The 12,375-nt window shown below is 55.4% G+C and overlaps 1 protein-coding gene across 1 annotated transcript in view; it reads right to left on the bottom strand.

Annotated features, from left to right (window-relative positions):
* Positions 1–10,695: 10,695 nt before the first annotated feature.
* The window catches only part of CACNG3 (calcium voltage-gated channel auxiliary subunit gamma 3), a 32,767-nt gene continuing 31,087 nt past the window's right edge, over positions 10,696–12,375 (bottom strand). Inside the window, exon 4 of the mRNA XM_005229037.3 lies at positions 10,696–12,179. Within this exon, the coding sequence (XP_005229094.1) occupies positions 11,668–12,179 (512 nt within the window). The 3' untranslated portion in view covers positions 10,696–11,667. The remainder of the gene's footprint in view (positions 12,180–12,375) is intronic.

The raw sequence follows: 12,375 nt of genomic DNA, 5'->3' as shown, positions 1-12,375 counted from the left end.
CCTTATTAAAAAAGAAAGAAGTAAAAAAAACCCCGAGCCTGCAGTTTTAAATATTTGCTATTTACTTGGAGGTTAGAGAACACTCGTTAGCCTTTTCAATTATTTTTTGCCGGTTTGCTGCTAGGTTAACTGGCTCAAAATTCTCTGTGAAGATATATGATGCATTTAAAGAGTCTCTGAAAAGCTCGTCTCCGCTCCCCGGGGCGCTGGGGAGAGCACGCTCCGCATTCATCCCAGCTGGTGATAGTGCTGCTCATTGTGCTGGCGGTTTCTCCCTGATTTTATAGGTTCAAATCACAACCCTTTACCTGCTGCCAATTTCTTGCTTTTCTGTTTGCCATGAGCCCGGGTGAGTTCAGCGGGCACTCTCTGCTCAGCCGTGTCCCTGGTACCGACAGTGCTCGCAGCAGAGTGGGGGGCAAGAGTGCTTACCTGGGCTGGGGACACCCAAGGAGGTACAGCAAGCTCGATTCCACCTCAGGTGGAAGCAGGTCCTGTGTTTGCTTGATCTGACCTCCCCAGCTGCAGGCAATGCCCTGATGATCCCTCTCGCCCCGATGCCGCTGTGCTACCGGCTCCTTGGAGAGCCCCTCGTGGTGTGGGGGCGGTGCAGGCATGGGTGCGGGGCACCCGCGTGGTGACCTTAGGCTCCTGCCGTGCTTTGGCTGCTTGGACATCCCATCCACAGGCTGCTGGGAAACATGCCTGTCCCATGGACTCTGGCCATGCTGGCAGCTGTCGGCATGGCGTGGGGCAAACACAGCCCTGCTCCCTGCATCCCTGTGTCACCCAGGCAATGGACCACCCTGCAGCCCCCCAGAGCAGCACCCTCGGGCCACCCTGACTCCTTTTCCCAGCTGCTGCCTTGTCCCAGGAACAGCCTGTGAAGATGGAAACTGCGACCGGTGTGCATCTGCCTGGCTGCCCTGGGGGGACAGCCCCCCCGGGGCCCAGACCTGCTGGGACAAGCATTTAGGGAGACAGTCGCTAATGAAACCCACATCTGCCCGGCTACCGCCCTTCTCCTCAGCTGGAGTCACAAGTTTTCCCCACACTGTCCCAGTGCTGCCTGCCCATCGCTGGGACTCTCCCAGGCTGTGGGATCGCTGCTCAGCTCCCATTCAGCTGCAGAATTTATATGTGAGTGTCGGGATCTCCTGCCAAGTTTCATTACTACATATGCTCTTTTTTAAGTCTGGTAATAAACCACAGTGGTCATAGTTTACATTGGTATGCAGGGGACATCCCCGGCACACAGAACTGGGCTCTTGGGGAGGCTCTTCTCAGCTGTTTTATCTGTTCCTCCGTGCTGTTAACAAGTTACTGCAGCTGGAGCCGGTGGGATTGCTCATCCCTGCAGGCTACCGACGCGTGCAGAGGGACGTGCAGTGTTTATACACGCAGCAGTGCAGCACTGGCTCCCCAGGCAGCCACCAAAGCACGGTGCTCCCTTCGCGAATGGGCATGGGTTCTCACCATCCCCCCACCCCCACCGGCCTTGGTGAGGAGTAGATGAGACTTTAAAATCTCATTGGAGTATTTACTATTGGTTTTAGTTGGTGAAAATGGATGAGCCTAAATACAGAGCTCCAGTAGCATGTATTGCAAACCTACCAACTATGCAGCGATTGCTAGTAGTCACTGGGACAGAGCCAGTGATTAAAGGATAATAAACACTTTCACATTTATAAACTATGCCCTTGATATGAAAGAGGAATATTTTTAGGTTGGAAGTTGGTGCTATGTGCTCTGGTGCAGGAAGGGCTCTGCTTCTCCAAAGGGAGCATCCTGCAGCGTTACCCCTTTGCCAGCGCACAGGAGGGGCTGGGAGCGCGCACCCTGCCCTGGCAGCTGCTCGACGAGGGGCTGGTGGCTTCTGCTGTGGGACCGGGCACTCGGGCTGCTGTCGCTGGACACCTGGGCATCGCTGGAGTCAGGCACCCCAAGCCCCAAGGCTTTGCCCTCCTACCTGCCAAGCATTAGAGCCTTGGAAGCACTGAACGAACACAAGGTGCCAGCTTCCATGGTCTGGAGAGCCACGCTCCCGCAGCAGGTCCCACGGGGATGTGGGGTTACTTGTCTGTGAGATGTCTGTGCAGCTTCTCCAGCGATGCCCTGGCTGAAGATGGCAGCTGGGCAGAGCTCAGGGCATGCATCTGCAAGGGGCCACCTCAGCACCGTGCCATGGGGGGGGGCACAGGGTGACCCTCTCGATGCCAGCCCCAGACACCCCGCTGCAAGAGGATGCCGATTGCCCTCGGGTGCATCTGCTGCATTGCTCACAGTACACCGAGCATGTGCTGCACCTTCCCGAGACACGGCGTGCAGCCTGTTCATGCACCGGCCAGGGAGATTTCGCCTGCCCAAGCCCCCAGCAGGACACAAGGTTCAGCCCCAGCATGGTGCTCTCTGCCCGGGGTGCCTGGCCGGCCCCGGCCGTGCTCGGGCTGCACAGGTCCTTACAGCTTGTCTTGCTTTAAACCCAACCTGCACAGCCACGCTGTGCTGGGATCTCATGTAGGAAAGCAACTGAGCGCTCCCAACTGCTCTGCCTTTTCTTCCTTTGCTTTTTTATCCTCCCCTCCCCTTTCTCTCTTCAAATCTTCCTTTGAAACCAAAACTTCCTGTAGTTTGAAATGGACAATCAGGCCGCTCCGGCAGCTGCAGCCCGAGAGCTTCAGCTCTTGGCAGGAGGATCAGAACTACAAAACTATTTCTTTGAGGCAAATTATGCATTCATCTAGCTCATTTGAAACAAAATATGATTTGCAATTTAACTTTCCATAATGAGCTCCTGCTATTATACCGTTTCCATAATGGCTGGTTTCATTGGAACAGATTGTTGGTGCACATGGTTTACAAAACATTTTCAATGCAAGCCCCATTTTTTCTTATTTTAAATAGCAACAGCTGCTCAGCATGATAATTATTGTATTTCATCAAAATAAACTTACCAAGTTGCTTCTTAATGCTACTCATTGCAGTTTTCCAATGAACCTACAGGTTATGAAAGAAACTGAAACTTTAGTTCTGCAAAGAGAGCGCAGCACCATAGACATGAACCTGGTGTCTGAAAGGGCCAGGGCAGGCAGGGGCTCAGTGCCCCCTGGGGAACGGTAGGGTCCTGCTCCACTGCCCTCCCTGACAAACCTTTGGGGGTCCCCTTGTCCTGTTCCCCCAGGCCAGCAGCGCCTGCCCCTGCAGCAGCGCCTGTGGTCTCCAGACACAAGATCTGCTGCCCTTGCCAGGGTTTCCTAGCACCAGTGACATTGCCACGCTGGCCTTGCCTCCCCCCGCCGTGCTTGGCACCACATCCCAGCCTACCGCTGACTGTGCCTGATGTGTCTCACTGAGCAGCAGCCACTGCCACCCCTCCCCACAGCAGCCAACTGTGCAGCACAGGCACCTGCCATTGCATGGGACGGCACCTTGTCATCTCCCGCTGTGGCTGTGGCACAGGGCTGTTTGTCCCCTTGACAAGGAACAACTCATCCCAGTCCCTGTGTGCCCACTGAGGCTGCTGAGGGCCATGTCCGCTGCTGCCAGGTTGCGTGGGTGCCCATGGCGAGCTGGTCCTGCCCGTGCTTCTCCCAGCCCCCCGTGTCCCCACTCCTGGCCCCTGCCTCCTGCTGTCACTGCCCCAGTGGCAGAACTCAAGGTCCCTTTTGTCTTCTGCTTCCAAACAGCTTCTCGGTTCCCAGGAGAACTGCACACACCCCTTCCCAAGTTGCCATCACAGATCTGGAAACCCATTACTTAGCTCCTGGTTGCTGGAGCGAACGGGGGTGATGGTGAAGCCCACTGCCCAGGAGGGTGCCATGCTGCAGGGGCAGCCCCCAGCCCTGCCCGCCCGCCGGGACCCGCTTTGCTGGAGGGAACAGGCAGAAAGCAGTGGCACCATCTGCTGCACACTGAACACGGCGCGCTGCCCAGGCGGAAAGGCCAAGCCAGGACAGAGCCACGCGTGCGTGTCCCAGACACCAGCAAGCACTGCCGAGGGCACAGCCCTCACCAGACAGCTCTGGCCACCGTGGCTGGGAGAGGCACATACCCAGGGACACGGTGCGCACAGCATGCACTGCTGCAGCGCTCTGGCAGATCCAACCTGGATAATCCCCGGCTCTTCCCGGAGACGTTACACCCCCAGGGTGGTTTTGTACTGCAGCAGACAGGGATGGATATGTTTGCCACCCTAGCAGGGCGGTCCCCGGGTGAGGGGACACACTGGGTGGTGGCGGCCGTTGCGGCGGAGTCCAGCTCTCCCACTGACGGCACTGCCCACATCCCTGATGGTGCAGGATGCAGTCAGTGCTGTGACAGCGGTGTGAATGCTAATGAGCCTGGAAGGAATGAGAGTAACTAAGGAAACCAAAGAGGATGGGAAGAAAGTTGCTCAATAAGAGCTAAACCCCACTGCAGTGGGTACAAAGAGAGCAGAACGGTGCAGCCAGTTGGCCTGAGGGAGGAGGCTCATGCGAGCGAGGACACAGTCTTCCACTCACTTCAGTTAATGGTAAATTTGATCCTCTCTTCATTTAGACACAAACCCTGCAAATCAGACCATCTGTACTATATATTAAAGCAAATTCCTGTCCTTCCTTGCACCTGCGGCTCAGTCGGTGGCTGCCCCAGGCCGATACCCCTGGACGTGCCGAGCTTGCTGGCGGGAGGCTGCTGAACTGACAGAGACCATCCAAAAAATTGTAATGACAAACCTCAGAAAGACAGAAAGGGAGGACAGTTTGTGCAATCTCAGCACTATTTGTTATCAGCCTTGTCCTGCACTGGGCAGGGTGATAGCAAGCCTGGAATAATTTATATCCTTGGCAGGTTCCTTTTGACCAGTGATAGAAAACAGCTTATCAAGAAAAAGGGAAGACTCTGCTTGACTCAAAAAAAAAAAAATCTCAGCTGGCGTCGGTGCAAGGTAGCACCTAGAAACGCTCCAGTAAATCTGCTCCCTCTGGTGCTGTCTGGGGACCTGTCACCAGAGGCATCAACACTGGTAACTCTGTCACTGCTTCGCAGCATCACCTGCGCTGGGCTCCTTGGCCGGGCGAGGTGGGGTTTGGCAGGTCCTCGTCCATGTGTTCATAGACAGACCGTTAGTCCCCCCTGGGTGCGCACACCCACACTCAGAGGACCCCAGGGGGTCCCTGCAGCAGCGCTGGCACCCATGGGCTGCCCAGCAGTGTGCAATAGCCACAGGGCTGCTGCTTTATGTTGGGCTGTTTCCTGAAAGATTTGCCCCCCCGGAAGCCCCCAAGACCACGAGCAACCAGCGCAGAGCGTGGCGAGAGCCCTGTCGCGAGCCCTTGGCCCCATGCTAGGCTTGCAGGTCTACAGCAAACATCAGGTGCCCTCCGCAAGCAGAGGCTGCCAGCTCCCAGGCAATCAGAACCAGCAATCGTTAATGCTTAATTGCACTTACCTGCACCGCTGTTTCCTACAGCGTTCCTGGGGTACCCATCAGGAAGCACCATGGGGGGTTCCCCTGGCTCGGGGGCAGCTCCAACGATGCAGGCACACAGCCCCCATTGCCCACCCTCCCAAAACACCTCCAGCTCCTAATGCCCTTCTCTAACACCGCCTCAGGTGGGTCAAGGAGGCTTTTCTCCTCTAGTGACTGGAGGGAGGTTAAGGAGAGAGGAACAAGAGTCTATTAGTAAAGAGACTTTACTGTGCAAGCAGGTGAAAGTCTTATTTGTTGAAAATATTCAGGGGAACTTTAAAGAACTGGGTTTAGTGGCCGCAGTCAGCCAGAGATTTACGGGTGTGCAGGCACTCACGGTGGATGATAATGATGCCGGAGAAACTATTTCAGTCCCCAAATGAAAGGCTGCCCTTTAAAGCATCTCAGCATTTGGATTTAGATGACATATAGTAATGGCACCACAGAAGCTATTACTGTCCATCAAGTAAATAATAAACACGCGATATAAATTGCTTGGACTTACCTAGGCTTTCATAAGCTATTGCAAACAGTAAAAAAAAAAACCCCAACAAATCAAAGCAAGAAGGGGCAAAGGACAATATCGAGAAATGAACAGCCAAAGCAGCAGCTGCTCTGCAGGAACACGGGCTGAGGGATCTTCCCTTGCAGCAAACCGTGGCAAAGCCTGTACGTTTATCCTGATGTACATTTGGACCTGGGAAAAAAGGATGAAGCAAAAAGCTATCTGCTGCAGACACGACCCAGCTGGCATCTCCCTTCCACGGCTCCGTGTGAGTGCCAGCTTCTGCAGGCTGGCAGCAGGTTTGCCACCGGGTTCCTATTACAGCACCAATACAGCAAGGAAGAACCTCCCTTGAGAGGTGAACAGGAATGAAAACCCACAATGACCAGCAAGTGATGACTTGGAAAACCATCTCCAGTTCCCCTCACAATAGCTAGGTCCCTCTGCACCCAGCACGCTTCGAGGCTGCACCCAGCACCCAGCTGTGCATGCATCCCGTTTTAGCCACGACCCGCTGTTATGTCCAACATTGAAACAACAGGTGCTGACCTCAGCGGAAACCCTTGCTGTAGTACCACAACTGGACAGACCAGCTTTGTTCTTCCTGTCCAGCGGAATCGTTTCAAGGGCAATGACTGAATTACCCAAAATCTTTTGCTCCGACCAGATGAGCCTACAAGCTGATGCTTATTTTGCATGATTTACAGTGATCTGCATAAAGGCATTGTAGGATAAATATAGATCACTGCAGCACCCTTAAATCAGGCTGCTCAGAAGCAAGTGTAGGATGGGGTTTGTTTGTGTGATGTGGGTCCGCTGGGAGGTGGAGACGGGGGAGTGGGTGCACCTGCACATGATACCCAGCCCCTCCATCACCACGCCAGGCTGTCCTGCCTGCAATGGGGGTGGATACAGGCATTGGCACACGGATCCGTGCCCCAGCTTGCCCTCGCTGGTGGGTCAGTGTGGGATGGCGTGGCTGGTGTTGGGAATGGTGCTGGGTAAGGTGCTGGCAGCCATACGATGATGATGGGCTATCATACTGTTTATCAAGGTCTAGTGGAAAGAAAACAAGGTAATGGGGCATTTGCTGATTCAATTCGTTGAATTTGAACAAATCTTCTTAATCTTCCTCCCTGAAGGATTGGAAAGGTCAGGAAATAGGCAGAATGTGCACTTTCAGGTATTGAAATTAAACTTGTTAAGAAATCCATATTGATTTGCACTTTTCTGAAAAATATTGAAGCCTCCAGATTTAGCCTGGGTATTGATTTTCTCTTCCAGGGGAAAGACATCGGCACGAAGGAAAGATATTACACGTGGCAGTAAACACCTTCAATCACCAGCTGCCCACTCTCCCTTCATAAACAAATGGCCCCGCTTTGCCCAGGGAGGCTGCAGACCGATCCAGCACTGCGACACGGGCGTGCTCAGCTAGTTCTGCAGCTGCAGCCACCCGGGGGGCACGGAGCTGCCAGCCCCCCGCTGACGGTGCCCCCATCACCACTCCCTCCCCTCTCCCCAAGCCGGCGCTGACACTGCCCGGCTCAGGCACGTGCTGTTGTGGAATGATGTGACAATGAGCACGGGGTCCTGTTCGTGCATCGCCTGGTCACTTGGTTCCCTCCATGCGTGGGACTTGTGTCCTCTGTAGCTTCCTGAGGATAGGACGTGGAGAGGGAGGTGCTGAGCTCTTCTCCCTGGGATCCAGGGACAGGACATCTGGGAATGGTTCAGAGCTGTGCTGGGGAGGTTTAGACTGGACATGAAGAAGCATTTTTTTACCAAGAGGGTGGTCAGACCTTGGAAGAGGCTTCCTAGAGAGAAAGTCGATGCCCCAAGCCTATCCAAGTCTAAGAGGCATTTGGACAACGCCCTCAATGCCATGCCTTAGCTTTTGGGCAGCCCTGAAACGGTTGAGCAGTTGGACTACGTGGTCGTCGTAGGTCCCTTCCAACTGAACTACTTTGTTCTAACAGTTCTGTTCAGGAGCTCCTCAGGTGACGGCTGTACAGCTAGCCCAACACCAAAAAAACCCCACCCATGCAGCAGCACGAGGGGTCTTATCCCCACTCACATGCGCAGCTCCAGAGGTGCTTTACACCACCAGCAGGACTGAGAGGAGTCATGGAGGTTGGAACCAAGAGCCAAAGGCACTAGCAGGAGCAGTGGCTGGGGTTACGCTGCCTCAGAAACGAACAGTGTCAGGTCATGAATTTAGCCTCAAGTCAGAGCAAAGAGTTTGCTGTGTGACACCAGCACCCGGCATGAAGCAGAGGAAGGTGCCAGCCAGCACATGTCCTGGGGCACCTCCTGCTCCTCTGCAATTACTCAAAGGGATAACTTGGTTAACATCAGAAAATTAATTCTCTCTTTGAATCGAAGCAAAATCTTTTCACATCCCACCCCATCCCCTGTCTCTCTGGCTCTCATGAAAAACAGTGGCATGACAAACTGCCCTGACAGGCTTTAAGGACACCTGAAGGCTCCGAGCGCCCTGCGTGTGCCCAGGCTGCGGCACCGCAGGATCCTGGCGCAGGCAAATGGTTGCTCCAATTCTCTGCTGCAGTGGTAATAACCATACAGTGATGGCCGTACCGGTAGTGATAACAACACTTCCAGTTACATGATCAATGCCTGCCATGCTGCGGGAGCTGGTCAGGCACCTTCCTGGGCGCTACGAGTCCCCAGCGCCAGAAGCCAGCCCTGTGCCGGGACAGCCGCCCCTCCTGCCAAGAGGGGCTCCAACCACGCCGGGCACCATGCTGCTCCGGGGCAAAGCCACCACCCGGAAAGGGGCCTCCTGCACGGCTTTGAGGCTGCTGTCGTGGGGTTTGGTTTTAATTAAGAGATGTACCCGGTTCATGCACTTTGTTTTGCCTGATAGAGGCAAAAAGGGTTCCTTACCTGCAACAGCCAGGGACTCAGCCAGAGCCTGCTTTCTGGAGACTGAATTCTAAAAAAAACCCAAGCCATCTTTCCTTTAAGCCACAAAGCACGTGTGTGTGTAAATACTAGAGGCTGGTGATGCCCCTGCAGCCGGGCAGGGCTGTCACACCACCACAGCGGCCATGCTCCGGGCGGGGGCTGCCCAGCGCAGTCAGAGCAGCCCCAGCAAGGCTACTGCCTGCGGCACCATAACTGCTCCCAGGGTCACCACTGCTGCGGCCAGCGCTGCCACCACGGGGGGACGGTAAACGAAGGTCTCGGTGTGGCTTTCATGATCAGAGTCTCTAATGAACTGCTTAAAAGTGCTGCCCCGCTCGCATCGATCCCGGCAGCCAGCCCAACAGTTTCCCCACCGAGCATCCGCCCCTCCATCCCCCTGTCGGAGCATCCATCCCTCTGTCCCCCTGTCCGGCTGGCACCATCAGCCCCAGGCCAGGCTCCCACTGCTCCCCTCCCGCGGGGCTGGGGGCACACAAATCTCCCGGCAAGACTGCCAGAGCAGTCATCCATAGGGATTTAATTCCAGATCTTTGCCAAGGACAGGCAGAGCTCTGGTGTGCATTAATACATTAAGTAAGCAAACCCTGTGTCTGCTCAAGGCTGATTTTTGCAGGGTGAGCCCCGGGAGGGAGCTGGGCAGGAGCCCTGGCGAGACCGACTGCCACACGCCAGGTAAGTTAAAATGCAGCTTATTCCATATTTTACACTGCCAGTCCTTTCACTACTTTGTTTTAAAATATTTCCCTAAGATCAGAGTGTTACACTTCCTTGACTGTTTCTAATACAGCAACGATGGCAATTAGGAGGTCTAATTAGCATCTGAATCGCTCTCACACAACCCCCTTTTACAATAGCAGCAAATAAACGGTAATGGAGATGAGGAACCTGCACAAGGTCTGCAGGCAAGACCTGCCAGAGGGGCCGATGGCCCTCGCTGGCTGTCCAAGGGGCTCCGGGGGAGATTTCCCTCCCACAGCGACCTGCCCGGTATTCCCGGGAAGGATCAGGACATATCCTGCGACCAGCCACGCTCTGGTTTTGGACGGGAGACCCAGGCAGGTCACTCAAAGAAACCCACATCAGGCGCCAGATGTTGCTCTGCAGAGAGTGGGAGTAAACAAGGGCTCCGGCCCCAAATTACCTGCAGCTCCTAATGACCCCCAGGCACTCCATGGAATCCGTCCCTTTTGTCAGAAGTTAAGTAAGATTTCAGTGAAGCGACACCTCAAATTGTAAGACTGACGGCTTCAAACCCACCTCCGTCCAGCCCAGCTCTGCTCCAGCGAGAGAAGGCAGCTCGGCACTTGGGGGGGGGGGACGGGCACGTGCTGACACCCCGCAGGCAAACACCCGGGGCAGGCGCTCCCCTGGGGGTCTTTGCTCCCAACCTGGCATTCCCCTGGGAGAGGGGTCTCGCTGCCGCTGCCCCCTGCGAGGGGTTGTCACCCCACTGCAGCATCTTTTGGGGGAAACGGTTTTTGGAGCTGCTCTCCTTGCGGCGCCCACCACTTCGGCGCCCAGCTCCAGGGGGTGGCACACGCTCCCCCAGCTCACAGCAGCCTCTGCACCCGCATCTCAGCGGCCACCCCGCTATGCAAACCAGGGCAGCACCACATGGAGCAGGGGAGCAGGATGGGGGCTGTGGGGCTCCCTCAGACCCGCTGCAGTCAGGGGGCACCGACCCGGGGCACCCCAAGCAGCCCTGGGATGCCCATGGGATGCAGCGCGCAGTTTTCCAGCTGCCCGCAGCAGGGTCAGCGCAACCAGTTCAGCCAAGTAACTTGCTTGCCAAACTGGACAATTTTATTGTTATTTTTCTTACCGATCTCCCAGCTGTTATAGAATCATACACCATCCGCACGCAGCCTGCGGCCGGCGGCCCAGACATCAACCCAGCTCCTCCTTCAGTACCACCAGGTCAAGCGTTGCCTCCTTGGTTGTGCCCAGACAGTTATTTGTGACTGCGTGTGTATTAATTTTAGGGAATTAATTCATTATCTTGCAACATTAGAGGTTAATTAAATGCTGGCTAATTGCTACCAGTCATTGGAGGAATTCTGCTCCTGAGTCCTTTCATGGCCTGAATGCACCAAAGGAAGAAAAAAGGAAAGAAAGAAGGAAAGAAAGAAGCCCTTTCAAGAGCACAGAAAGTTGCAAAAGGATGTTTCTTCCAACCCGACATGACAAAATTGAATTCCAAGCTATTTAATGCATGCACGAAACGCCATAGAGAAACCCAGCCCGAGCACTCCATCCACCACGACAGAGAAAGGGGTTTCGTAACACGAGTACTCGCTACGGCACCGACCCAGTGCTTCAAACTCCAGACTTCCAGGCGATTTCGCTTAAATGTAACTACCAGATTAAGGATTCTCACAGACAGGGCTATCGCCAGCATTTCCATGGGACATACAGCTAAGGTAACACTGCGATTATGATCAACATTAATGATGGAGACCTTGGGAAGCCACTGTCCCAGGTGGTGTTGGAAGCCCCGCTCAGTCCGCAGGGGCGCCACGGCCAGGGTCTCGGTGCAGCCCCCGGCCCCTCCCCACCGGGGAGGGAGGGAGGGACGTGAAGGTCCCGGTCCCACCGTGGGCACAGTGGCCTGGCCTGGCCAGTGGCATTTCAGGAGTGAAAAACCAGCCCTGTGGGTAGGGGCACGGGGAGCCATCTGTGTTTGTCCTTAAAAACGGGATTTCACGGGTTACACCGTCACGAGGATGATGCCATGCAGCCTGACAGAACGCCCCTGCCTGCCTCAGACTGGCGTGGTTCGTCTGTTGGCCGGGTTGTTGTGCAAAGACTCCTTGAACTCTTTGGGGATGGAGTTATGGACCTGTAAAAAACCGTGGTCCCGCTCCGAGTTGAGCAGTGTCCCCATGGTGACCTTGGAGGGATCCCTGGAGAGGGTGAACATGGAGATGTCGGTGGAGGGGATGGCGCTGAACCCCTTGCTGACGGGCGACATGTCCCGGGACCGGGGCTCGGTGGAGCGGGAGCTCGACCGCCGGCGGAAGCGGTACCTGTAGGGGGGTAAGCGGGTGAAGGCCGACTTCTTCAGCAGCTCCGAGTGGGACTTGGCACGGATCTGGCGGTGCTTCTCGATGTACATGTGCACGGCGATCACCCCCACCATCTCGGCGATGATGAAGGACAGGGCTCCGAAGTAGAAGGACCAGCCGTAGGAGTAGCTCTTCTTGGAATCGCTCTGCCCTGGGTCCCCCGCGTTGGCCGAGATGTAGACTATAATCCCGATGATGTTGCTGAGACCTTCAGGGGAGGATGAGAGGGAGAGACGCTTGCTTGAGTGGTAGGAGAGAGACAGGGGGACAGCAGCACCCCAATCCCCTCCCAGCAGGAGGGAAGGAGCTCAGCCCTTCTACCCACCATGACCTGCGTCATGCATGGTCCCCATGCAGGGGACCATGGCTACATCCTCATCTCCATTGGGCACCAACCCCTCTGC

This window comes from Falco peregrinus, chromosome 5 (assembly GCF_023634155.1).
Source record: "Falco peregrinus isolate bFalPer1 chromosome 5, bFalPer1.pri, whole genome shotgun sequence".
NCBI classification, from domain to species: Eukaryota; Metazoa; Chordata; class Aves; order Falconiformes; family Falconidae; genus Falco; species Falco peregrinus.
This window is presented reverse-complemented; position numbering and strand designations above follow the sequence as displayed.